General features: G+C 49.2%; 1 protein-coding gene across 16 annotated transcripts in view; it reads left to right on the forward strand.

The window, feature by feature from the left end:
• The first annotated feature begins 898 nt into the window (after positions 1–898).
• The window catches only part of PHLDB1 (pleckstrin homology like domain family B member 1), a 61,978-nt gene continuing 35,213 nt past the window's right edge, over positions 899–27,663 (forward strand). For 14 of the 16 annotated variants that reach the window (XM_031960079.1, XM_031960081.1, XM_031960078.1 and 11 more), the window contains exons 1-6: positions 899–1,063; positions 6,625–6,705; positions 8,613–8,736; positions 9,965–10,135; positions 22,324–22,449; positions 24,291–25,639. In XM_031960079.1, the coding sequence (XP_031815939.1) occupies positions 914–1,063; positions 6,625–6,705; positions 8,613–8,736; positions 9,965–10,135; positions 22,324–22,449; positions 24,291–25,639 (2,001 nt within the window). In that variant the 5' untranslated portion in view covers positions 899–913. Of the gene's footprint in view, positions 1,064–2,909; positions 3,378–6,624; positions 6,706–8,612; positions 8,737–9,964; positions 10,136–18,195; positions 18,410–22,323; positions 22,450–24,290; positions 25,640–27,663 lie in introns of those variants that run through there. The other 2 variants (XM_031960089.1, XM_031960094.1) reach the window with 2 other exon arrangements.

The following is a 27,663-nucleotide window of genomic DNA, read 5'->3' on the forward strand; positions in this document are numbered from 1 at the left end:
TCTGAAGAGATGGGACTGAGGGGGGTAGTGCTAGTGGTGAACTGTTGGACCAGCAACTGAGTCTCGGAGATTTTGGTTTCCTTCTGTTCTTAAACAAAAGGACAAAGTCTGCCTTTCACTGAATCAAATTACCTCCATTTGGGGGGTGGGTCCTCAATTTTGGAACACAGAATTTACAAAATTCCACGGTTCAGGAGTCTTCCCTGACTACAAACAGCTTTCCAGAGCCTCCCCTATATGTCAGTCACCTTGCAAAAACTCAACTCTAAGTTGAGTATCTACTGTCTCAGGCTAGCGTTGGGTTTCCCAGCTAACAGCTTCCAGCCAGGTTCTGTTTCTACACTGCTCTTGGGTTTCCAGCCCTACTTCCTTTCCTCACCAAGCCTCCCCCAACGCACCTTGAAGCAGTGTCCTTCCCGTCCCAATCAGAGCTACAACTGCAATCTAGCAGGTTTGGTGTGGGGCTGCAGCAAGAGACACATCTCAACCCCTCAGGTTTGGTTGCTCAGAACTGGATGAGTGAGAATGGGACAAAGGACACCTGAGTCCTGGGGTTACTGATGAAGTGGAAGTCGGTTTGAGGAAAATAATGGGAACAAGTAAAAGTTTTGAGGGGAAATAAAGTGATTTATAAAGGGCCAGAATATATAAAAGTTCGGGAATGAGACAGGGACAGGTTGAACCCTCGAATGTACTCCTTCATGCATCTTTATTTAAAATCTAAAGGAAAGGGTGATCTGGGAAAATGGGGGGGAGGCCGACCCAGAAGGGGGAGCCCAGCTGCAGAAAGGAACAAAGCGAACGCTGTGCAGTAGAAGGGAGGTGCAGCTGCAGGAAGAGGGGGGTGCTTCAGACTCCAAGCCTACAACAAGGGCGGCTTTTCTGGCCTGAGGTGGGGGGGAGTGAGATTGAAATGGGGGGCGGGTCCTCGCCTGGGAGGCGGTCCCGGAATGCTCTCCTCCTCTCTGGGCTCAAGGAGAGAAACAACCGCGTCCTGGAGCTGGAGCTCGAAGCGACCAAGACGAGGGAAGACACTGAAGCCATCCCTCCCTCCCTCCCCCAGGTAGGGATGCCCCCTTGGATCTTATCCCATCTAAGACTTGGGAAGTTGGAAGGGAGTGGCGAAAAGCGGGGGCTTGGGTTAATGCAGGAGGTAGCTCGAGAAGGGAGTCTTAGGGGCAGAGGAGGTGATAAAAGAGTTCATGCCTTTTTACTGCACCCCCCTATCCCTGACCCAGAACCAAGTTGCCTGATCGGTATGTAGGGAGGCGCCCATTCCTCCCATCCTGGCGTTGGGAAAACCCACGGCTGCCAACCCTGTTAGAGGCAGCCTTTGCTTCCCACCTCCCACTACCCCCAGCCCACCTGGAGGGTATTCGGACCTCTAAAAGGCTCCGCCTTCTCGCCCTCCAACTTTACCCGAGGTATCTTCTGTTCTGGGGAATCTGGCTTCTAGGTGGGCGTAAAGGAAAGGGACAGAAGCGGGAATGGGACACCTAAGGCTTGGTCCCCGGGACTGCTTAGAAAAGGAAGTTGGGGTGTGGGAAGGCAGTAGAGGGGGCGGGATTCGAGGGGAGCCACTTCTTTTTCCTAGCTGGCTCATCACCCTCCTACGCGGCCAATGACTGGGCTGTAGGGGATACCGGAATCCCATGGGATCGGGAGAAGACTTAATAGGGAAACTCCTCCAGGGCTTTCCCCTGGAGCCCGATGGCCTGAGTCAAAGTTATCCAGGACGGAGTCCAGGAAGAGGAGAGGGAAGAGTTGGGGAGCTGGGGTGGAGGCTGCTCACTACAGATCGTAGCTCCAATGAAAGGCCCGGGACACTTTATTTTTTCTGTCCTTTGGGAAGCGGGTCTGACTTTCTGGACGTTTTCCCGCAGACGGCACCAAAACTAGGATTAGTCGGGAAGGCAGAGCTGTAGGGAGCTAGGGTTCAAGATTTTTTCTAGCCAAGCATGATCGCTGAATCCTGGGTCCGGATTCCATCCTGAACCTTCCCTAGGTCGGGGAAGCACTGGACTAAGTGAGTCAGAGTTTCTCTGAAGGATGGAGAGGAAGGCGGGGAGGGAACTAGAAGTTGTCTTCGGCCTTTTAGAGGGGCTTCCCTGACTAGATGAAACTCCCAGCAAGAAGATGTAAGCAGGATAAAGTTGGGCCGAGGGTATTCAGTTGACTTCCTCTATCCCCACCCGTGGGATAGTACCAGGTGGGCGACCTGGAGAGAGGCGGGCCGGCGCGCATTCTGGATGGGTTAGCTCAGCTGTCCCGGCTGCTAGCTAGCCCTGACTCATCGCCGGCGGGGGCGGAGAGGGGCAGCCGCGAACTCTCTCGTACATAACTCACAAGCAGCAACAGACATCTAGCACCCCAGGGGCCGCAGAAACAGACGGCTCGCCCCCCTTAACCTCTTTTCAGCCTCAGCCCAAGGCGGTGTTCTGCCTTTACAGGGGAGGGAGTCTGGCTCCGGCGTGTAGCCCTGGCCCCCTCCCCCTGAGGTCCCGGGCAGGGGAGAGTACAGACTGCTTCCCAGCCGAACAAGCGGCGCCTTCTCCCCAGCCCAGCCGGGCCGAGCCGAAGAAAGGACTCTTGTCCACGAGCCGGGACGGGCGGGGCCGGCTGCGGCTAAAGTCCCAACACAGCCGCCTTGTCCCGGCAAGAGCTAGGAAGGGGAGGGGGGACGGCCCCCAACCCAGAATGAGAGAGGGGGGAAGGAAGGAGGGGGGACGAAGAGAGGGAGAGCTGGGGAAGCAGAACCGGGTGTCCGGGCCTGGGCAGCCGACGCCGTAGAGGTTTTGCCTTACGTCCAGTCTCCTCTCCCCCTTCAGGCAACCTGAATCAACCAAACAGCCCAAGAAAGCACTAAACTGGCCGCAGTTCAAGATTCTCTTGTACCTCCTCCGCCTGAGCTTCTCAGATCTCTTCTCTCTTCCAGCCTCAGTTTCTCAAACACCGAGTTCCTTCCCTGTCTCCTCTTCCATGTACCTTAGTTTTCTCCTCCCTGTTCCTCACTGGCTCTCTCAAAACCCCAACCTCTTTTTGTCGGTTCCTGTTGCCCTTCCCTCCCCCCTAGTCTCCCATCCTATCCCTCTGGCCCTCATCTTCTCCCTGTAGACTCTCCTCTTTGGTCCAGTCCAGAGTCCTTCTGGCGGATACTCGCTTTCCTCCACCCCCAGCCCGGGCCTCAGTTTCCTTCCCCTCTAGACTCCTTCCTCCCCCTCCTGGGCTGGTCTTTGGCCTGGGGAGCGGATGTGCGCGGCAGGGACAGAGAGGAGGCGTTGGCCAGGCCGGGGCTGGCTGGAGAGCAAATTAGCCCAGCATTTTGGCTTGCCATGAAGCGATCGGGGCCAGAGCGGGGTTACTTGCCTCGGGGACAGGTAAAGGGCGGGAAGGCCACCAAGGGAAGGTTGGGAAGTTTGGAGAGCAGGGCAGGCCATGCGGTCACTCAGGAAGCAGACATCCGAATCCAGCCACCGTGGCCCCAAGAAACAATGAAGGAAAAGTGCCCGAGTCTCTCCCTGATCCTGGTCTCTCTGGCTATGGGTTTCTTTCCTTTCCTTTCCTTTCCTTTATTTTTTCTTTCTTTCTTTTTTTTTTCTTTTTTTATTAACCTTTGTCTTTGATTTATATTACTGACCTCTGAGATTCTATCCTTTTTTAAAATTTAAGGTTTGACTTTCTTAAATCCAACTTCCATTTTGTTCTTTCTTCCCCCAAGAAACCTTTCCACTTTCTCTTGGAGAGGGGAGAAAAATGCCAAATAAGAAACTGGGGAACTCAAGGAGTTAAGACTGGATTTGCTCTCCTTCCGGGAGAACCTCCTTCTTCCCTGACTGGGTATCCTGACTGACTGAGAGTGGCGGGAGACAAGCTTACTATATGGGGAGAAACCTGGGTTCTTAATCAGAACCCTCAAAGATCACCTCTGGAGTTGCCAGCTGGTACCTACATACAGCATTGTGCCTGTGTTTTGGTACCCAATCCTGGTTAGCTGGGTTTTTAAATTATTGAGACCATTGAAACAGGTTCAGGATTTGCAGGTGATATCTGCTTTTGCTACTCTAGGGGTGAGAAGCAGCTATGGACTCCCTCCCGCCTCCCCCTGATATACACATATACTCACTCCTCACTCACACAGAGCTGGGGTTACACCGCAAGGTCCTTTTTTTGGCTTTGGGACTTAGCTGTACTTCCCAGAAAGGCCTTAGAAGGAGGGGTGGGGCGGGTAATTACAGCTCTTGGTGCTCCAGCTGGACTCAGTGGGTAGGGTCTGAAACTATGTCGCTTGCTTGAAGGGGAGGCAGCCGGCAGGTGGCACCATGGGGTTCCTCTGGCTAAAGCCCCCGGAAAGAGTAAATAGGGGGACTAGAGAGAAGTCTAGTGAGGCTACTTTGCAATGAAAAGATAAACTCTGTTATAGTAAGGGGTCCAGTTCATCTAGTTTCTCTTCCTACTTCGAGGGAATTACCTATCTCAGGATCTCATCTGCCTCCAAGTCACGGTATCTCATCTCCCAAATCCCCCCTCTCCTTGTCATCTTATCTTTCTTTCCATTATACTTTTATCACTCTTTCCTCTCCCCTTATCTTTCTCCATCACCATTAGCCTCTCTTTGATGAAACCTCTTCCATTCACCGCTCTTTACCTTTTTCTCCTTACTACCCTAATTGCACAGTCCATCACATTCTTTCCAGTCTTTTGGGAGAGGTCCCCCTTCCCTCCACCTACACACGCAACAGAGATTCTCACAGAGAATAATGGAAGATTTAAAATCATCCATGGCTGGAGGCAGACAGAAGCTATGCTTTGAATTGTTAGCAATATTGAGAGGGAGGGAGTGCTCTGAGTCCCCAGAAACTGGTGAATAGGCTGGCAATCTAGGTTTGTGCCCAGCCGGCCTGAACCTTGTATACATGCTTTCTCTTGCTATTTAGTCCAGGGGTGGGTCCTCAGGCCAGTTCCAGACTCTCTCCAGCTTGGGTGGAAATGGTGACGTTGCAGTCCAAGCCCGGAAGGGTGGAAGCCAGGAGGGTAAAATTAGCAACACCCCTGGCTTAGCCCTTTCAGCCCCCATGCCAGAGTCTGAGGCTGAGCTCCTCCTGGCTCCCGATGCAGCTTCCTCTCCAAGTTGGCTGATTGTTGACTAGAGAAGAAAGGCAGCTAGAGGCACTGATCTGGGTTCCCCAACTTCCCCTTCCTCTTTCTTCTACCTCTTAACTTTCCTCTACTATCAAACTTTTTTTTTCATTATTAGATTGTGTACAGAACATGCAAGTAAGCACAGATGTATGTGTGTGCCATCAGCACATATATGTGTTTGTACAAAACTCTGATCCCTGATAAATATGTGTATTTAAGAGGCAAGCATGTATATTTTATCCTGGAGAGGATAGAGTATGGTGAATGACTGTGCATAGGAAAATTAGCCTTCATCCCTCCAGTACACCTATGTGGCTCTCTTGTCACCCAGACAGTTTATATATTTGATCGTGATAATCCCAGTATCTCCCCACTGAGTTTTGTTGCAGGGGGTAGGGGAAAGGTTGAAAGGACTGGGTTTGTAATATTGGGGAGCTTTTAAAAAATATGTATGTATATATATATATGTATACATATATATATGTATGTATGTATTTTGGAAAGAATAGATTGTAGGACCTGAGACAGAAATATATTTGAGTTATCAAGGAAAACTAGTTGTTGCTGTTGTGTCTCCTTTAAGAAAATAGATCCTCCTGAGACCCCAGGGAGAGGAGACAAAGGGAGAAGGAGGGAGGGGCTAGGAGAGGGAGCTGAGAGCTTCCCTTCCTGCCACAGCCTTAGCAGTTCTACTCACCTGTGTGTCCTCCAGCTACCAGTGTACTTGGAATGAGTTTCTAAAGATTACTCTTCTCAGAAAGGTACAGTTCCCAAAAAGACGCTGCCTTCTACATACCCATTGTTGTTCAGTTGTGTCTAATTCATTGTGACTCAATTCGGGGTTTTCTTGGCAAAAACACCAGAGTGGTTGGCTATTTCCTTCTCCACCTCATTTTACTAATGAAGAAATTGAGGCAAACAGTGTAACTGATTTGTCCAGAGTCACATAGCCTAGTAAATATATGAGGCCAGATTTGAACTCAGGGAAAATGAGTCTTTCTGACTCCAAACCTGGTATTCTATTCACTAAACCTTTAGCTGCCCCAACACACATGGGTATGTTACAACTATTTGAAGATCTGCTCACTCCAAATTGCCAAGACCAAAAAAACCATGGTATAATGAGCACCTGGTACTGTTCATTCTTGGTCGTGGGATCAAGTAAGGGGTACACAGATCAAGGACAAGATACTAAGGAGAAAACAGGACATTTTAATGTGATGTTGCTATGCCTATGTGGGTACACAGAAGACTTAGCCTAGGGGTAGCTATGCTCTATAACTCAAAGAATTGCCAGTATAACTGTGTTCTTTTCCTCTGGGCTTCTCTTTGTTTGCATCTGCTTTTCTATAGGGGTAAAGACACAAGGAGCAGCTTGTGGAGTGTCTCCATGTTCTGAGTCCCTTACCTGGTGATGGGCACAAATCTTGAACATACCATGCCCACTGGCACATTCAGCCTAACCTCCCCTTTTTTATCCCCTAGGAATTCTGGAAACACAGGGCTATGGATGCTTTCAACAGAAATACAGCAGGCTCTGGGCGCAAGATTCAAGCCAGAGTCCAGGTGAGTTGTTACTAGATGGGATTTGGGGGCAGAAGTAGGGACTTTGGTAGGTAGATTGGCAGTTTGCAAGGATTGAGGTCTGCTTCTGTATCCACCAGATCTTTGGATTGGAAAGAAAGAACTGGTGTTAGAGTTGGGAGAGAGATAAATAGTGAATCTGCCTTCTTACCCCAAGCCTCAAAATCCTATTAAGAGCTTGCTCTTCAATCTAATCTGGTTAAGTGGTTCACCCATAGAATATCCCCAGAAAAGAGTTGGAACTCACCTCCAAAGTGTTGTTGGAAGTGCTGGAAGACATGTGCTATGTATACCTTTTTTTGCTCTCATCTCCCTCCACTTCCCATATTTACCCTGATATTCCTGTCTGGTCCCAATTTAATTCAGTAAATATTTATTAAATATCTACTATATGCACATCACTGGACATACAAAGAAACTAACAGCACCTGTCCTCAAAGAATTTATAGTGTCCTGAGACTACACCTAGGGGAACTTTCTTTACCAATGCAGACATTGTTCTTCATCTTGTAGTGTTATTGGACAGAGGCCGTGAGAGGTTAAGTAAGATGCTTAAGTCTCACAGCAAGTATCAATGAACATTTATTAAGTGTCTACTATGTGCCAGGCCCTCTGTTAGGCTTTGGGACACAACAAGGTATTACAATGACGAATCTGTCTCTGATTTGGAAGAAGGAAGAGATAACAGGTACACATATAAATACGGAGGGGATTTCTCAGAAGCTTGACTTGGACCCAGGTTTTCCTGAGTCTGAGGCTAGTGTTTCATTCACTACTCTACCATTACCTTAAGTGAAGATAATATGGTAAGTTGATAATATAGTATTAATAACTCATTTTATATAGCACATTAGAAAGCATTTTACTCACAGGCAGAAAAGAACAGCTAAAACTGATATAATGCAAGCTTAAATTTCTATGGAGCAGTGATTAGAGTTCAACCTGGAATCAGGGAGACTCATCTTCCTGTTGTCAGATCCACCTTCAGACACTTAGTACCTATGTGATGTTGGGCAAGTCACTTAACTCTTTATCTTAGTTCCCCACCTGTAAAATAAACTGGAGAAGGAAATGGCAAACTAGTAGCTTTGCCAAGAAAACTTCAAGGAGTCACATACAACTGAAAAATGACAGCTAACTAAATTTATGTCAAATATGACTGAAAAAACAATATAACTAAATTGACATAGCACTATAAAGTTTGCATGAATCATCTCATTTGGTTCTCACCACAACTTGATAAGGTAGGTAGTTATTTAATAGTGTCTCATCTCTCTAAATCATCTTCAGAGCAGTCAGAGACTGCTTCATTTGTTTTGGTGAGCCCAGTACAGAACCAGAGATATAGAGGTCACGTAAGACTTTTTTTAGTCAAATGGATCACTAGTAAGTGTCAAGTATCTGATGCTGGATTTGAATTCAGGTCCTCCTGATTCCAGAGCATTCCAGTAGATCACCTTGCCGCCCCATAATGGAAATGGATTAAAGTATAAGTCACTTGCCCAAGAAAGTTCATAAATATCAAAAACCTGGGACTCAAATTTAGGTCTTGCCTCCTTTGATTCCAAAGTTTTTGTGTACTTGTTAGGCACAATTGGTCTAGAACTAGTCCTGTTCCAACCTTCCCTGGGACTTCTTTTACTCCTAATCTCTCCCACCTCTGCTGTCTGACTCCCAACTACCTTTCTGAACAAAGAGACTGGTCAGCTAATACAAAGAGAAAGCTGATGGAACAGACAATAGGAGAGATAAACTTTACAAAGGGAGGGAGGAGTCTGGGGAGAATGTTATTTGGGTATTAAAGGGTAGCTAGGAAAGGCAAGTAAGAACTTAGGCTGAGGTTTGGTGTCTCAACTCCTTGTTGTGCTGATGGTGCTCCTTCCTCCCAGAATGGGCCCCTGGATTTAATCGAGACAGGCAAAGGGCTGAAGGTGCAGACCGACAAGCCACACCTGGTGAGCCTGGGCAGTGGGAGACTGAGCACTGCCATTACCCTCCTGCCCTTGGAGGAAGGTGAGTCAGGGGAAAGCATCTGTGCCAGGGGATCCCACAAACCACCCCCAACCTCATAATCACAACTGCTTCAAGGTCCAAGAGACTCTGTAGGAAAATAGGTACCTTTCCCACCATCAAGAAATGAAGAATATTGTAGTGGTGCATCTCCCCCTCCCATACCCAGCGGGGAAACATGGCAGGATGCATTCCATTCCCCCCACCCCCAGATCTTCTCTTCTCTTCTCCTGATTCCCTCTCCCTTTCCCCTCCTCTTATCCCCAACCACCTGTCCTCTGACAGAGATAATCTAGTTCTCCAATGTTTAGGATTAAAAATCAAATTAGGATGTAGAAATAAAGCAAAATCAAGGACTCGTTGGTCCTTGGTTAGTAACCTTGGACGTAGGGGTTGGAAGGATGGAAGATTAGAGCAGGGGAAGGGAGGAAGGATCCTATTCTAGGAGTTTTCAAAGAGAAGGTATAAAGAAGCCCTAACAGAGCATCTCTTGCCTTGTAGCTCTGTCCTTCCCTTCTCTCTTCCTCCTCCTCTCTCCTTCCTGAGCTGTACTTGTTGCCTGGGTGATCCTACATTCCCAGCATTCTCCAAATACCAGCCCCAGGGGCTCTGCTAGGGGTGGGGTGTGGGGAGGCTGTGTAGGTGTGCCGAAGCTGTGAGGGGGAGACTCTGGGTCTGAAGAACTAGCAAATGAAGAGAGAGGGAGGGAGGGGGGTCTCAGAGAGCAGGAGGAATAGGGGAAGGTAAAAGAACAGAAAGCTAGGTAAAAAAAGGAAGAACAAAATAAAGGAAGAGATTGTTCAAAAAAGTACAGAAGGTCTGGGGCCTCTGTGGAGGGAGGGAAGGGTGAGGGGTCTAGGAAGAGATAGCCCAGGTTCCTGAGGGGTTGGGGGAAGAAGAATGGAGAGGAGCCCAAAGGAAGAACTGTCTATTTCTACATCTTCCCCACGCCCCAGATTGAGCCTGTGCTGCTTTTTATGGTGCTTGTGTCTAAAACTCCATCTCTTTCCCTAATCCAGGATATCCTCTCCCCTTCTGAGGATACTTACTACTGGGCCAGCCCGGCCCAACAAAAATGGGGGGCAGGTTAGGGAAGGTGTAGGTGTCTGTGGCTCCACCAGTGCTTCTCTTCCCTTTTAGAGAAAGCAAGGGAGAGGCATTTTGTGCGGCTCTTTGCTATTTCCTGCCTATCCTCGGGCAAACACCACGAACTCTCTTCCTCCTCCCCTAGGAAGGACAGTGATCGGCTCTGCTGCCAAGGATATCTCGCTCCAGGGTCCTGGCCTGGCGCCCGAGCACTGCTACATTGAGAACCGACGAGGGACCCTGACCCTGTATCCCTGTGGCAATGCGTGCACCATTGATGGGCTCCCCGTCCAGCAGCCCACCCGCCTCACCCAGGGTAAGGCCCTGGACAAACCCAACCTGCTGACTGATCGATTGATTGATTGAGAAGGGATGAGGGCAGGGGGCTAAAAGGTAGATTCTAATAAGATTGAGGCTCAGTAAAATCCTAATCTTAGTGTTGTCGTGGAAACTATGTGGGGCTTTTTGGGGGAACATTCAAAGGTGGTCTGTGTTCGAAACCCCTATCACTCTGGAAGAAATATCCAGGATTGGAGGGGATGAACCCTCTACCTACTTCTGACCGCAGTTTCTCTGCTCATGATTAATCTCCCTTCTCTTCTAATAATAATAGTGATAGCAGAGATAACAACATCTGGGATTGTATCAGCATCTTCGAGGTTACAAATTGCTCTCATGTGCATTCCTTAACAAGTCTGATAATAGCAATAATAATAGTTGGCATTTGTACAGAAGTTTGAATTTTGCAAAGTGTTCTGTATATATTATTTCATTTGAATCTCACAACAACCTTATAAAATAGGCCTTTTCATACATTAGGAAACTGAGATTTCAGTTCAGGTCACATGGTAATTGTTGGAGGTAGGATTCAAGGATCTTTCCTGAATTCAAGTCCAGCACTCTATCCACTATACCAGTGGTCCTCAAAGTGTAGTTCAAAGAATTGTTGGGGTCTCTGAAACCCTTTCAGAGGGTCTACAAATTCAAAATTATTTTTTATTTCTAATATAGTAAATAGCTATAAATATAACTCATGTGAACAAAAACTCTTTGAACAGATCCTCGATAGTTTTTTAACAACATGAAGATACTGAGGACAAAAGTTTGAGAACCACTGCATTATACCATGCTAAAAGTACCACTGTGATTATCCCTATTTTACAGCTGAGGAAACTGAGATTGAGAGAGAAAAAAAATTTATATGTATAAGGTCACATAGCTGGTAAATAGAACCAGGACTAGGACCCAGATTCTCTTAACTCCAAGTCTAATACTCATTCCCACTCTTCTCCTGGTCATCCCACAGCCTTGGCAAAGGGTTGAGGTTACATCATTAGTTGTCAAAGGGCACTAGAGAAGGTGGCGTGACAGCTGCAAAAGGCATCAGCTGGAGCAGCTAGACATGGGAACAATAATGGTGTTTGTGTGAGAATAAGAAGGAACTCGGCACCGCTGGGAGCTGTTCTCCCAGAGCCTGGGCTTCTGGGCATCCCTCTGTGGGTAGGAAAGGAGAGGGAAAGATCTCCTGATGAAGCAGGAGTAGGGTCTGGTGGCACCCATTACCAAATCAACAAGGGAAGGGAAGGAGATGGTTTTCGATCCTGTAGCAGTATCATAGAACCAACAGTAGCATCCTGGTTGCCTTAGGGACCAGCACCATTTTCACTGTTTCCTATAGTAATAGAGTATCCATAGCAGAATAAAATGTTTGGTAACCCTGAAAACCTGGCCCTTGATTTCTATAGTTACCAGAGTGGGCAAGGGTTTTTTCTTGATTCTGTTGTTGTGAACCAGTTTTGGTTGCTGTGGGAACAGGGAATCCAGTCTCATTTTTTCCTTTTGGCCAGCATGGAAGGAAAAAGGGCAGGTTAAGGGGGAGTTGTAGGTGGGGTTAGGGACTCAAAACCAAGTCAGACTATAGAGGAAAGGCTGGAATGACAAAAACATCTGAGTTCTCTTAGTGTCCAGTGGAGCTGATGTAGAAGGCATCCTTCCATGCCCTTTTCACCACTTTCCCCTTTCTTCGGTTTCTGACCCTCCTTCTGATCCTTTTGGGACCTTTGGTCCATCCTTCTCTTCCATTAGGAGTCAATGTGCTTTATCTGGAATCAGAAGCTCTGTATTTGAATCCTGATTCTGACCTTTACGGGCTATAGCTTGGACAAATCTAGTTAAGCTCCCTGGGCCTCAGTTTCCCCATCTGTAAAAGGAAGTCATAATACTTGCATTCTCCATCCCACAAAGTGCTTTATCGAAAGATTTATGTAAATGTGGGTTATTGTTACTGAAGGCAGAGACTTTTACTTTTGCCTGGAACATTTTAGGTAATTAACAAATGTTGTGTGATTGACACTTTGATTGATTCATTGATATCAGTAGTTGATACCCTGGAGATGGCCTAAGGAAGGAATTCAGTAATTCCTTCCCTCCCACCCCCTCGAGTCTCCTTTCTCATTTGTTGCTTCAGGTGACTTTAATGCCTTTTCCCCAGTCTTTTTCTCCCTATCTGTGCTGAAGATGAATCAACCTATTCTTGCTTTATGACTATCTGACTGACTTTGGGGAAGGCTTTGACCTTTGGGGAGCATTAAGGTTTTCAAATAAAGCAGGCGATATGGTGCAATGGAAATAACTCTGGGTTTAGAATCAGAAAAGATGTTTTTTAATTAAAGTGCTGTCATTTACTGACTGTGACTTTGGACAAACCATTTCCTTGCTGTGCCTCAGCTTCCTCATCTGTCAGATGAAGAGTTGGAACAGATGTTCTTTAAAAAATCCCTTCCAGTCCTGACAGTCTTTGACTTTTGGATATCTCCCTCTGGTTAATTCTAGGCAGGGTTTTTTCTTCTACCCTTAGTGAAGAAACTGGTGACAGAACAGGGTTTGGAGTAGCAATAAAATAAGGAGCTGAAGCAGAAATTCAAGAAATCACTAATGATGGCCCCACTCTAGTTTCCCACTATTCATGTCACATGCACGCATGGGAACATACTTATACATATGTGCCAAGAGTGTTGCCAAACTCTTAGCACATGGAGGGTCTCCAAATGCTTCTCCACAAGGACACAGTCTATAGGATGCACTCATTAACTTGCTGAGCAGTAGGAGCAAAGTTGGACTGTCCCTAAGAATTTCCTGTGCTCCTAATGGCTCCTTCTTTTTCCAGAGCCACCATGTCTCCACTATCCTTTCCACTGTACTCCTCTCCCTCTTGGGTCCTACAGAAGGACCAGGGCAAGTCCCATGCCCCTAGTCCCCTTTCCCTTGAAGGCCATTTCCCTCCCAGCCTCCTTGTCTGGACTCACTATTTCTTAAGGCATTTGGCAGTGTGGGGAGCAAGTTGGGGGTGTGCAGGGACACACAAAGGAGCCGGTGTTCTACATCCTGTCTCCTCCCCCTCCCTAGGGCTTGGGAGCTGAGGGTTTGCCTTATTTCATCTCTAGAGCAAGGCATCAGCCCCCTCATCCTCCCCCCATCCCCAGCCCCTTATTGCTGGCCCAGCTCCGGACATTCTTCAGAGTTCATCTCCCTGGAGACTAAGTGGCTCAGATGTACATGTGGTATCTCTGTGTGTTTGTGTATTTTAGGACGTGTTTACAGATCGCAGTATGTGTGCATCTGTGTGGGATTGGGGACCATCATCTCTGTGCTCGCATAACTGTGTCTGTCTGCACATATTTTAGGGCATCTGTTTATTTGCTATATTATACATGTCTATTTACATCTGCAGACATATATACATTGTTGTTGTTGTTGTTCAGTCACTTCCTGACTCTCTGCGACCCGGAGGGCTTTTTTCCATGAGGTTTCTTGGTAAAGATACTAGAATGGTTTGCCATTTCCTCCTCCAGTTTGTCCCTATTTTACAGATGAAGAACTGAGGCAAACGGGTTAAGTGACTTGTGCAGGGTCACACTGTGTTAAAGGCTGGCTTTGAACTGCTGACTTTAAGCCCAGTATTTTAACCACTCTACCACCCAGCTGTCCCACGTATGTACTTGCGTACATGCAAGCATTTGTAGATACACATTTCTTTTCCGCTCCAGTGTGTGCTATATTTCATCAGTGTGGGGAACTTCTTGTATGGAAACTCCATCCACTGATGCAAATCAGCAACTCATCCAAAAATTCTCGTCTTAGAGAATTGCGTAGAAGTGCTGAGAAGTTAAACGATTCATCCATGAGCACATAACTAGTTTGTGTCAGAGGCAGGGCTTGAACATCTATCTTCTGCCTCTCTGGGAACCATCTGCTCCCACCTACATGCCAGTAGCACGTTCTTTAATACATTCTTTGAGTTCTGACGGTCTGTGATATTTGGACATCTCCCGGTCAGTTTTAGCAGAGTAGGCATTTTAATAGATTTACGCATATTGCCTAATCTACTGACGTGCTTAGTTGCTCATCTACTTGTCTGTGAATGTATATGTAGATGGTATAAAGGGCCCATATGTTTATATAGAAAATAATAATAGTAAATAAAATTTCTAAGTGCTTTAGGATTTAATGCACTTTGCTTGTAACAAGTCTGTGGGTGTAGATAGACGTATTTATTGTCCCCATTTTACATGTAAGCAAACCAAGGTTCTAAAAAAATAAATAAGTTTACTTATAGTCACATTGCTAGTAAGTGTCTAAAGGAGGATTTGAATCTAGATCCAGATGGATTTAAGTCCATCTCTTTTTTTTTCTTTATCATGCTGCCTTTCCCAGGCACTGCCTTCTAATCCACGCCTCCAGCAGGTACCTCAGCCTTCCCTTTTGGAAGGAAGAGACCTCTCTGTCGCTGACTGGACAATGCCCTCGATGCCTCATCCTGGGCATCGTGCCCAGCAGTGAGGGCAGTGACAGGCTCCTCAGGCAGGCACAGTCCTACAGAAGGAGGGAGATAGAAGGAGATGCCAACTTTGTCCTGTCATAATGGGGGAAGAGATATAAGTGAAAGAGCCAAGAAGCTCCTCATTCTCCTCCCACCCTTTTGGAGGCTTAGCACTCTTGCCTTGACCCTTTTGCTCAGAGCAAGGGATGGAGCCAGCAGAATAACCCAGAAGGCTAAGTGTCTGTCTAGGGCCAGGCCATTCCCCCCAAGACCACAGGGACAGACCACATGTAAGAGCTGCATGGAAAAGTCAAGAGGGCTTTGGAGGAGAGATCAAAAAGCCGGATTCCTAAAGCCCAGGATGTCTAGATAGAGAGTCCCTGATCCCCCTCTTTCAGGAGAGGTTCCTCTCACTTCCTTCCCACTCGGTGACACCATCCTACATGGGCAGTGGTTTATGCCAGGGCAAGCAAAGGGATTATGGAGTTTTAGAGCTGTCTACCTCTGGGATCCAGGAGGACACCCTTTATTTCCTCAGTAATTTAGCGTGACTCAGAGGAACATGCTGGGTCCATCACCCAGTGATGAGTGGAATGCGGCCATTATTTGCTAAGTAATCTTTGAGACACAACATATTATAGTGAAAAGAATATTGGGCCTAGATTCAAACAATCTCATTTCAAATCTCAGTTCAGCCATTTTCTTTAAGGCAAGTATCTGAGCCCCAGCTTTGTCATCTGTAAAATGAGGTAGTTGGATTAAATGACATCTAAATTCCCGATTGCTTCTAATACTATGAGTCTATGAGAGCCCTTCTGGGAAGAAGAAAAGAAGCCCCATCTCTTTCTTGTGAAACTGGAAAATAACAGAGGGAGAAGAGGAGATGGTGAAACTTTTCCTCCCTTACGTGGCCTTCTGTCACATTGGCAAGCATTTTCTTGTGTTGGTCTGTATCTGTCCAATTTGCTGTCATAGTTTCCAGATGGGTGAATCATTCTTCCTGCTGAGATTTCTTTATTTAAAAAAAAAGAGGCTTTGCTCCCTTTGCATCTGAAATCATTTGTTTTCTTCTCCTCCCGTCAGAAGAGGAGAGATGGCTGAAAGGAGGGGGCTCCTTGGGGCTGGGAAGTGTGCCTGGTTATTTCTCTGGAAATCTGAGTCACTTTCCAGAATCCCTCTAGAGCTGTGAGTAGAAGCAGTTGTGAGTATGGTGTGGGTGTCAGTGTTGTGTGAGAGAAGACAGTAATATGCAAAAACGAGAAGAGTGAGTTGTACAAGAAATGGGCACATTTCTCTGTGTAGGGGTACCCGCCCGGAATGGATGTGTGTGTATGGGAGAAAAAAGAGTGTTCCTAAGAATATTCGACTGTAAGAGGCAGAATGATCTAGTGGAAAGAGACAGCTTGGGGTCAGGGCCCAACCCTGACTGTTATCAACTGAATTAATCATTTAACCTCTCTGAGCTGGTAAATGAGGAAATTGGATGGGACAACTTCTAAGGTGTTCAACACTATAACTGTGAGAGAGGTGGGGGAACGGGAAGAAAGGCAAATCTCTTCTTGAAAGAGAATTTGCGAGAAAGAGTCTGTTTGTGGGGAAAGTGTCTGTCTATATGGGCACCACACGCCTGGCTTGGCTCCTTGTGTATCATGAACTTCTATTTAGGGAGGGTGGTTGAGTTGGTGTTGTGTCTGGCTGGCTGGCCCTCCCTGCCTGTGACCTTGGAGGTTCCAGCTACAAGGTAACTGTGAGTGATTCCCAGGATGGAATAGGGAGGAGCTGAGCACTGGGAACCCAGCTGTTGAAATAGGCTGCTGGCTTGAACTATATATCCAGTCACATTTGGAGCCTGAGAGACCCTAGAAAGAACTAGACCTTATCCCTTCAAGCCCTGTGAATGTGGTATTTTTTTTTGGGGGGGGGAGGGGGAAAATTTATTAAGTGAGGGAAGAGAGAGGGGCAGGAATCCCAAGCTGCCTGCATATCATAGGCTTCCTAGGCAGCTTGGTGGTAGATATAGCTCTAGTCCTAGAGTCATGAAAAAGATGTGTTTAATTCTGGTCATAGATACTTATTAGCCATGAGAGGGACCGATCTGTCTCCCTCAGTTTCATCACTTGTACAATGGGGATAATAATCGCATCTATTTCCCAGAGTTGTTGTGAGAATCAAATGAGATAATAATGTAAAGCCCTTTGCAAGGCTTAAAACATCCTATAAATGCTCTCTATCATCATCATCATCATCTTCACAGATCTTCCTCTGTACAGAAATCTTAGGCAGTCAGGGGAAACCCTGCCTCTAGTCATTTCTTATAGATAGTTAGGGAGACAAGAGTAAGGTCAAATCTGACTACCTAGTGAGGCTTCTAATGAACTTTCAGATTTGCTCCCCAACAGAACCACTGAAAGATAGCTGTAAGGAGCCTGCAAAATCATTCAATCCACTCTACTCTTTTTGTAGAGGAGGAAACTGAGTCACAGAGAAGAATATTTATAAAGGGAACAAGTATAAATTAAAAGCAACAAGTTGGCTGAGTGCAGAGAGTGCTGTGTTTGGAGTCAAGAAGATCTCAATTTGAATCCTGCCTTAAACATACTATGTGTGTGGCTTATCCTTATTTGCAAAATGAGGATGATAATAATAATAGCACCTACCTCTCAAGAGCCTCTTGTGAGATTCAAATGAAATAACATATGCAAAGTGCCACGTAATTATTATAGATCATTACATCATCTATGTTATTATTATTATTATATCTATTATCATAGATTAAACAATCCTGGACTGGATATCATAGTCCTTGTAGAGCAGCCAGTACTTAGAAGCTTGGTGATTGAGATCCAGAAAGATGGTGGCTTTGGAGTCAGTGACAAGGAGCTCTTCTGGCGAGCTAGACCAACCCTCTCCTTTTAAAGATGAGAAAATGAAGCCTCAGAGAAGCGATTTGCTCTTGGTCACTTAGTAAGTAGCAGAGAGAAGGTTTGAGCTCCAGCCCTCACACTGTAAATTCAGCTTTTTCCAGAGCACCACACTTCCTTTTCTGGGTTTTCCATCTGTAAAATGGGGCTAGTGCTTCCAGGACCTCTATCTCAGGAGGTTGCAGTGAGGGGAAAAGCAGGGATCCGTTGCCCAAAGACACCCGGCAAGTTAAAGGCAGAGCGAAGCCCTTCTCCCAGGTCTCCTAACTCCCAGGGCTGTCTCTCCAGCTCTGGGAGGAGGGTGGGTGGAGGGTGGAGACACTTGTAGTTTCTTGTCACCCTTACCTCGGAGCTCCCCTCAGCCTCCTCCTTCCACCACCACTCGGGACGTCTCCCTGGTTCCCATCGCCTCAGCCCTTTTCCGCCGGCCTCCCTTCTCCGTTCCTGCCACCGCCTCCCCGGTCCTCAGATTTTGGGATCAGGGTCTTGCTCTCTCTCTCTCCCCTGTTGGTCTCCATCTCCTTGTCCACCTCCCTGGGTCCTCTCCCCTTCTCCTCCCCTCCCTGGTCCTCCATCACTTCCTCTTCCCCTCCCTCCCTTCTCCTTTGTCCCTCCTCCCTCCTTTCCCCCACCTCCCCGGCCCCGGCCCCAGCCCCGGCCCGGCCCCGGCCCCGCCCCGGTCCGCTCCAGTGGCTGTGCGGGAGCTCGGGCCCGCCCCCTCAATAGGCCCCGGGCCGGGCTGTGGAGCCGGAGCGGGAGCCGGAGCCGGAGCCCCGGGAGCCGGGCCGAGCCTGGCCGGGCCAAAGCTGGAGCTGGAGCCCGAGCGCGCAGGGAGGTCCGGGCTCGGCTGGTGAGTTGCTGGCCCGGGGCCCAGCGGAGGCCGGGAGCTGCAGGCGGGGAGGGGGCCCGGGCGCCGGGAGGCACGTTGCGCGGGGGTGATGGAGGGTGCGGGAGCCGGCGGGGATCCTTCTCCCCTTCCAGCGGTTGTTCGCGGGGCGGGTGCTCGCCAGGCTGCCTCGGGCGATGGTGCTGTCGGGGCTCGGGCTCCCCCGGCGCTGCGGGATCCGAGACCGGATCCCAGTCATTCTCAGCCCCTCCGGGACAGAGGGCAGCCCCGGCCGGCACGTTGGGACTGGGAACGAGAGGCTAGAGGGCAGCTCTACTGAACTCCTCGCCCGGTTCTGGACCGGAGAGGGGCGCGGGTGGGGGGGAGAGTCTGCGGCGGGAGGCGAAGCCCCCTCCAACCTCCCGCCCGGCCCCAGCCGCACTTTGGAGGCTCCCGTCTGCCCGCCGGGGAGAGAGAGGCGGCGGTCTGTATTGTGTGCTTTTCCTAGTCAGATTCGTTCTCCTCACCTCTGCGCCCTCCTGCCGTCCCGAACGTGCGGCTCCCTCCTTCCCTAGGTTCCCTAGCATGTGGGGCTGCGGGATTCTGATTCGGGCGGATGGGCCGGCCGCTGGCCCCGGGCTCCCGGCTGAGGAGGGAAGCCGGCTCTGGGGAAAATGGAAGTGGCTTAGGACTAGAGAGTGAGAGTCAAAGTTCACTTGGACCCTGGGTTAGGCTGGGGCCAGAGCTGAGGCAGCCACCGGGGCTCCACATCTTTCCTCTCACCAAGTGCAAATAGAAAGTTAATTTGGTCGGGAGCCCTAGTCTGTCCTTCTAGCCTCCTTCCCACTCTATTAATACAGCCCTCACCCCGCTGCCTGGCATCCCCTATTTATAGCCCTGGAGGAAATGTGGTCACACCCCCTCTGCTGGAGGGAGGAGGGAGGAATAAAGGGGGTGGGATCCAGGGGGCCTCCCACCCTGTCTAAATACTCCTTGGGGGGATTGGGGGGCCAAGGAGTCATCAGCATCTCCCCTTTCTTACCCCCTTTGTTTCCCCCAGGGCCCTGTATGGTTTGCTAAGCACCCCTTTCCCTTCCTTTCCTGGGGTTAAGCGGTCCATTTGGAGACTGGGCCAGTTACTAAGAGGTGCTCATTAGTTAGCTTGTAAAATAGCTGTGAAGTATGTCTGTGGCGGGGGGCAGAGGGTGGGGCAAGGACTGGGTAACTCAAAATAGCGAGGCTTGTTATTAGTCCTGATTAGTAAAGTTATGATTATTCTCATGCCGGCCCCACGGGACCAGGGGCAGGGCACAGATAGCTCTTGGCTAACTGTCATCCTTTAGGGTTCTTGATCTGAGCATGTCTTAGGCGACCAGGAGAGTTGGGGGGGCGTGCTAGGGTGCTACATTCTGATACTCTGTCCCCCGGGGAGGAGGACAGGAAAGCACTTTTGTGTCTGAGGCCGGTGGTACTGAACACCAACCACCCTGGGATCTTCAGATAGAACCAGAAACTTTCCACAGCTTTGCCCATGGCCCGGCATCCAGACACATCAGCAGCCACCAGTTCCCTCCCCTGCAGGGCAGAAGGAATTGCCAGGGCAGACACGTGGCCTGAGATGCCCCCTACCCTTGCTGCCTGCTTGAGCAAAACTGTCTCAGCGTCCAAGAATGCAGTCTTCCTTGCCAGCCTCAACTGCATGTTGGCATAGAGCTTGGGTGCCAGGTGGTACCAGGTTAGGCAGACTGGAGGCTGGTGGGGGATGGAGGGAGTATGCGGGCAGAGGAAAGGGTGGGTAGTGACAGCTACACAAACCATGGAGGGTATCCCCTGAACCACCTGTCCTCTCTGTCTCCCCGCAGTAGGGAACCTCCCTCAGGAACCCATGTGAATGGGAGCCTGTGAGGCAGCTGGCACAGTGGGAGTGATGGAGGTGGAAGAAGATTTGCTAGCTCGTGCCTGAGGTGCCTGCAGGCACACCTGCTTCTGTGCACACTCCTTGGTGCTCCAGGCTACATTCTCTGGCTCCTGCTCCAACTCCCTTGACTGTGTGGGCAGGACCAGGCTTGTGCTTCTACCTAGGAATGTATTAGGCTCTGAAGCTAAGGACTGGCTTAGTAAGGACAGAGTCCAGGGGTCCCCACTCTGGGCATCCTCTGGGTCTTCTGGCCCTTGCCACCCTCCTCCTGACAAAGCATCTTTTGGACCAAAGCTCAGAAGGTTAGGGCTGAAAAAGCTCTTAAACGCATTGTTTTATAGCTGGACCTTTGAGGTTAAAAAGTCATGTAAACAATAAATAGCCTTATTCCAGACCACCCCACTTCCTTTCTATCTCTTTGGGTATTAGGATCCTCTAGTTCAGAAAGAAAGTAAGTTTCATAGAGGGGTAGCAACGCACCCTGGCCACATTGTCAGTCAAAGGCAGAACCAGAAATAGAACCTATAGTTTTTAGTAGGAGGGTCTTCTGTCTCTACAATTGTTCTTTCCTGGCCCCTATTCCCAAATGGTCCATTTTCAAACTGAGACATCTAGAAAGTGGCATATGAATACATATCAGCTTGTGTATGTGGACACATATCCCGGGGGTAGGACACATATGGAGCTTTATTTATGAATCTGTTAATAGCTGAGGGCATATAAATGAGGGGCAGCGAGGGGACTCAGGGGAGAGAGTACTCCATCCGGAGTCAGTTGTATCAGTCCCAAGAGATTTTTAACAGAGTTTGTGAACTTATGTTTTTAATATGTTGATAATCTTACTTAATATTTTGAGTTCAATATGATTGATTCTTTTGTAATTCCATTTTATTTTATGCATTTAACAAAGTTATTCTGAGAAGGGGGCTACAGGCTTCCCAACACTCCCAGAGGGATCCGTTCACTCGTAAAAGGTGAAGAGTTTTTAATACACATTAAAGAGTTTTTAATACACATTGCTTTATGAATCATATTGGGAGAGAAAAATCAGAACAGAAGGAATAAAACCATGGGAAAGAAAAAAAAAAAACAGAAAAAAGAAGTGAATGTAGCATGGGCTGATTTACATTCTATCTCCATAGTGCTTTTTCTGGATGCAGATGGCATTTTCTGTCCAAAGTCTATGGGGATTGCCTTGGATCACTGAACCACTGAGAAGAACCAAATGTTTCATAGTTGAGCATCGCATATTCTAGCTGTTATTATGTATAGTGTATCCCTTGTTTTGCCTGTTTTTCTCAGCATCAGTTCATGTAAATCTTTCCAGGCCTTTCTAAAATCAGCTTATTCATCATTTTTTATAGAACAATAATATTCCATTGCTTTCATGTACCACAACCAATCCTTTGCTACCACAAAAAGGGCTGCTACAAACAGTTTTGCACATGTGGGTCATTTCCCCTCCTTTATGATTTTACAGGAAACCTTTCATGGCATCTTGTGTGATCCTTATAAGGGCGATGTTATAAGGCTGAGCTCATTTCCTTACTTTACAGAGAAGAAACTAAGGTTTATAGTGCCTGAATGACTTCTCCAAGCCACATGTTTTTGAAATGGTAGTTTAGAACTCAGTTCTTCTGCCCTTAACCCAACACTGCTTCCACCCAGTACACAACATGGTAGACATGGATGTGTGCTTGTGGGGCAGGGGGTGACTTTACCTGTGGGACACATGTGGAGCTTTATTTATGGATCTGTTAACAGCTGAGGGCATATAAATGAGGGACAGCGAGGGAGCTCAGTGGGAATGGTACTCCAGAGTCAGGAAATTCGTCTGGCCTCCAACACTTAGTAGCTAACTGATCCTAGGAAAGTCAGGAAGGGTGCAGCAAATGTGTCAGTGCCTGTATGTGTTCTGGGGTCCCAGGGCTGCCTCTCAGCCCCAAGGTTCATGTCAGGGAAAGGCCAAATAATAAGGAGCATCCCTAGTTCTGAACTCTGGCTTCCTCCTCTCCTACAGGCTGCATGTTGTGTCTGGGCCAATCCACCTTCCTCCGATTTAACCACCCAGCAGAAGCCAAGTGGATGAAAAGCATGATCCCGTCTGGAGGTCGGGGTCCGGGAGCACCCTATGCCCCTGCCCTAGGTAGGTACCAGGTGGAATCATGACATCTGCCTGAGCTGACAAAGAGCCAGAGTGAGTGACTCCTGGGATCCGCCGTTGGTCCCCAAGAGAGCTGCCCCCTCCCACCCTGAGCATACTTGGAGTAAGGGCATGGGACGATGTGGTGGGTTTGGCTCCCTGTCATCTGCTGAGTGCCCAGCGGCGGAGGGGATGCCAGGCAGCACAGGGACACGGTCAGGGCAGTGCCAATTGGCTGGGCTCAGGTTTTCCTGGGGATCATGTGCGTAGGAGAAAAAAAAGCTTCTCCAGCTTCACTCCCCACGGTGTGGTGCCAGGCGGGGTCTGAGGCTTGAACCTCTAGTTCTGTCACTGCTGAAGTAAATCCCTTGCCTTTACCCTCTCTGGTAGCCTGAGGGGAGGCAAAAGATGAAGGATTATGCCAGGCAGATGCCCATAAACTGGCTAGATTGGTTCCTCAACTGGCAAGCCTTGACTTTTCTACCTCGTGCCCCACCTCTGCCAGCCGGTGACTCAGTCCCGCACCTGGAACTGGTGTGTGAATTAGTGATTTTTGTGGGAGGGGGCCCTGGTCATGGGGCCAGGGTCTGCTTTTCTATCCCCATCCAGCCAATACTGAGGTTTGGAAAGAGACTCGGCTTTCTCTGGCACAGCCCTTCCATGGCCATTACCTTTAGGAGAAGCCTTAATGGGGAGCCAAGAGTAAGAGAGAATGGCTTCCCCGGCCACTAAGATTTCCCTAGGTAGGAGATATAAGGGAGGTGGGTACAGGAGAATAATCTGGGGAGGGGGCCCAGGCCAACGCCGCTTGTGCTCCCCCTTGCCTGCTGTTCTGCCCCCAGCCCCTTAACTCTGCCTTTGGGTTTCCATGATAGAGGTTCCCAAACTTTTGATGGGAATGGCTTCCTTCCCTTTCTGGCCTTCGTTAGCACAGGTTTTCTACTTCCCTGGGAATTTATATGGCTGAGTTCCGGGCTGCCTTTTGCCTGGTCCCCTCCCTCATTCCTCTTCTCCCTTCAACCCCGCTTCAGCTTTCCCGCAGGCCTGACCGAGGCACGCAGCGGTTCTGGAGCTGCCAGGGTGGCAGTGGGAGGAGAGCAGGGCAGGGCAGGGCGGGATGGAGAGCCCCTGTGGCTAGCAGCTTAATGGGGATAATTGGAGCCACAGAGCTGTACCTAGATGTCTGCTTTAGCTTCCAGGAACTGGCCATTAGTACCAGACCCCGCCCCTCTGGCTTCTGAGGGCTCCTGATTGGTTGCAGATGGTGCCGGCTCCAGCCTCCCTCCTCCTTTGTGGGAGGAGGGAGGCAGGTGGTTCACCTCTCCCTTTGTACTCCCCTGAATTGGATGGGGGGAGTGCTCCCTGCTTCCTAGCCTGGGTCCTGCCAGATTATGCCCTTTTCAGCTCCCGGCCTCCTTTCCTTGCCTGCTTCTCTCATTCTGTCAGAACCTGCCCTTCTTGCAGGGAGGAGAGATGAGGTAAGGGGGATGAGCTGGGGGAGAGGAGGTGGGGGAGATGAGGCAGGGGGAACCAAAGCTGAGCGCTCAGGGCTTAGGCCCCTGGAATGTCCGGCGCTCCGTTCTCCACAACCCTCCTCCCCGCCGTCCTCCGGGAATTAGGGTAGAACTGGTGTTCTCTCTCTACACGGGAGGAAACTGAGGCTTGGGGAGGGTAAGTCATTTGTAGTCTTACAAATAGCTAGGCTTAGAGTCTGTCCCGTTAGCTGGGTCTCCTGTGTACACTGGGAGGGGAAGGGGAAGTGGGCTGGGTGGCAGGGACCAGGTACTGGGCGCAGTGAGAGATGAGCCCTGCCTTACCCGTGACCTCGCTCTGCTCTGTCCCAGCTGAGTCAGAGAGCCTGGTGAATGGGAACCACCCCCCGCAGCCCCCCACCCGGAGTCATGCTGCTTGCGCCAGCCACAGCTCCCTGGTGAGCTCCATTGAGAAGGACCTGCAGGACATCATGGACTCTCTGGTGCTGGAGGAGCCGGGGGCCCCTGGCAAGAAGGTCCCTGCGAGCTCCCCCCTCTCCAATGGTGGGCGCTACACACTCTCGCCACCCATTAGCCCAGGGGCCATGTCTGTGGGCTCCAGCTATGAGAACACGTCTCCCCCCTTTTCTCCCCTCTCCTCGCCTGCCAGTAGTGGCAGCTGCGCCAGCCACTCACCTGGAGGACAGGAGCCGAGCCTGGCCGTGCCCCCCCTGGTCCCTGCCCGCTCCTCCAGCTACCATCTGGCCTTACAGCCCCCACAGATGCGGCCCAGTGCTGCTCGCCCATCAGACAGCCCGCGGCTGGGCAGGAAGGGGCTGCACGAGGGGCCCCCCAGCCCAGGGCGGCGAGGTCTGCTGACCGACAGTCCCGCTGCGACCGTGCTGGCAGAGGCTCGCAAGGCCACGGAGAGCCCGCGGATGGGGGTGTCGCTCCCCGTCGTGGCCATCAGCCTGAGCGAATACCCCGACGGCAGTGTGCGGAGCCAGTCCCCCGGCCTTCCTGGCAGTCCCAAGTACCAGCCTCCCATCCCCGCCCCCCGGAGCAAGGCTGGCGCGCTCCAGGAGCGGCCCCCCAGCCCTTTCCGGGAGCTGCCCGGCCCTGAGCGAGCACTGACGGCCAGTCCCTCGCGCCAGCTGGTGGGAAGGACCTTCTCGGACGGGATGGCCCCCCGCTCCCTGCAGCCACCAGAGAGTCCTCGCCTGGGCCGTCGGGGCGGTCCGGAGAGCATGCGCGAGCTCCCGCCCCTGAGTCCATCCCTGTCCCGGAGGGCCTCCCCACTGTCTCCTATGCCCGCTCGTGCTGCGCCAGACACGAAGCTAGCCAGGGAAACGGCCGAGAGTCCCAGGACCCGCCGCTGGGCAGCACACACCTCCTCCTCGGAAGACTTCACGCTCCCCTTGGGCGGGAGGGGCCGCCGGACAAGGAGCCCCTCGCCCACACTCGGAGAGTCCCTGGCGCCCCGAAAGGGCAGCTTCAGTGGAGGACTGAGCCCGGCCTACAGCCTTGGCTCCTTAACTGGAGCCTCGCCCCGGCAGAGTCCTCGGGCCCAGAGGAAGCTCTCGAGTGGGGAGCTCCGGGTACCAGCGCCCCGGGAGAGAAAGAACAGCATCACTGAAATCAGCGACAACGAAGATGACCTGCTGGAGTACCACCGGCGCCAGAGGCAGGAGCGGCTGCGGGAGCAGGAGATGGAGCGGCTGGTGAGTGGGCTGGGGCGGGGGGGTGCTCTGGGATCCCCGACCCAAAGCCCCTGAATGTCGGGCCGGAAGAGACCCCAAATGCTTTTCTAAAGTTTTTACTAATATCTTCTGTTTCTAACTTCATCACAGTTATTTCCATTATACTTCCCTTGTCCCCTGTCAGGAAACCATCCCATACAAGAATGAGTATTTTAAAGAGGAAAAAAAATCAGCGCAACTGATACACTGAGAGTCCAAAAACACGTAATGGGGAAAGAATGGGGGTCCTAAGACACTAATCAGATTTAGACCCAGGTGTCAAAGCAGACTCAGAAGCTCCTTTCTCTTTAGTGAAGTCGTGCTTCATCTTTATAATTTTGTTGATTCACTTTTCATTTTTTGGTGTATGGTTGTATGGTTACGGTTGGTTACAGAACTGAAACCTTTAGAAACCTGGTGCCTCATACTCTTTCCTTTGATATCTGATATGACATAGTGATGACTACTACAAATAATACCTAACACTTAAATACATTTAATTAGTACTTTAAGGTTTGCAAAGCACTTTCTATATATTACTTCATTTGAGCCTCATAATATCCCTGTGAAGTAGGTTCTATTTTTAAAAAAAATTTTAGGTTATACATGTACATTCATTTTTTAATATTTCCATATGATCCATGGTGGGAGAGAAAAATCAGAACAAAAGGGAAAAACCACACACACACACACACACACACACACACACACAAAAAACAGAAGAAAACAAAAAGTGAAAATAGTATACTTCACTCTGGCAGTCTTCATAATTCTCTCTGATACAGATGGGATTTTTTATCCAAAGTTTATTGGAATTGCCTTGGATCATTGAATTGCTGAGAAGAGCCAATTCTCTCATAGTTGATCATCACACAATTTTGCTGTTGCAGTGTATATGGTTTTCTGGTTCTGCTTGCTTCACTTAGCATCAGTTCATGTAAATCTTTTCAGGCTTTTCTAAAATCAGCGTATTCATCATTTTTTATAGAACAATAATATTAAATTACTTTCTTATACCATAACTTATTCAACTATTCCCCAGTTAATGGGCAGCTACTCAATTTTCTGATTCTTTGTCAAGTAGGTTCCGTTTTTATCCACATTTACAAATGAGGAAACTAAGTGATCCATTTGGGCTGAATATTGATTTAGTTTTAAAATGCAATATCTTTGTGGCAGCTAGACGGTGCACTGAATAGAGCACTGACTCGGATGTCGAGAGGACCTGAGTTCAAAGAGGGCCTCAAATACAAAATCCTAGCTTTGTGACCTTGGGCTTTTACTTAGTGAATCACTAAGTGATTTCACTTAACCCCAATTATTTTCCCCCAAATGTAATCTCATCTACATAGTGTTTTCATGTATTTTGTTAAATATTTTCCAGTTACATTTTATTCTGGTCTGGGTCCACTCAGGAGTGTTGCCATGTGTGACACTTGAGTCACAAATCTATCGAGCACTCACATTTATAAAGAACTTAATGATTTACAAATATTAGTGGCTGTGCGACCGTAAACAAGATATTCAGCCTTCAAAGTCTCAATTTTCTTATTTTTAAAAGGGGGAGACAGTATAATAATAAAATATAACACCCACCATGACGGTTGTCATGAGGAAAGGGCTTTAAACCTTAAAGCTATTGAAGTTAGACATTAGTATTTTCATTGTTAACATCATCCTTGAAGATTGTAGTCAGGGAGGATCTTTGCACCCCCCTCCTCCCCTAGGATTCCCCTCTCTTTCCCACAAAGGAGTAGGCTTAGGTGATTAGGCCTAGAAGGCTCTGCCCTAGTGATAAAGGGCTGGGTTTAGGGCAGACTTTGCACAGGAGGGATTTACGGAGGGCTGACTCTGTCAGGCTCCTCTCTCTGGCCCCATAACCCAGCCCCTTGCCCAGGACCAGGCTGGGCTCAGATACTTCTCGGTTCTCTTGTTCTCTGGTAAGGGGCTCACTTGGCCAAAAGGGGCCAAAGGGTCTGAGGAGGGCCCCTGCTCACAGACTATAG

Source organism: Sarcophilus harrisii, chromosome 3 (genome assembly GCF_902635505.1).
Source record: "Sarcophilus harrisii chromosome 3, mSarHar1.11, whole genome shotgun sequence".
Taxonomy (NCBI): Eukaryota; Metazoa; Chordata; class Mammalia; order Dasyuromorphia; family Dasyuridae; genus Sarcophilus; species Sarcophilus harrisii.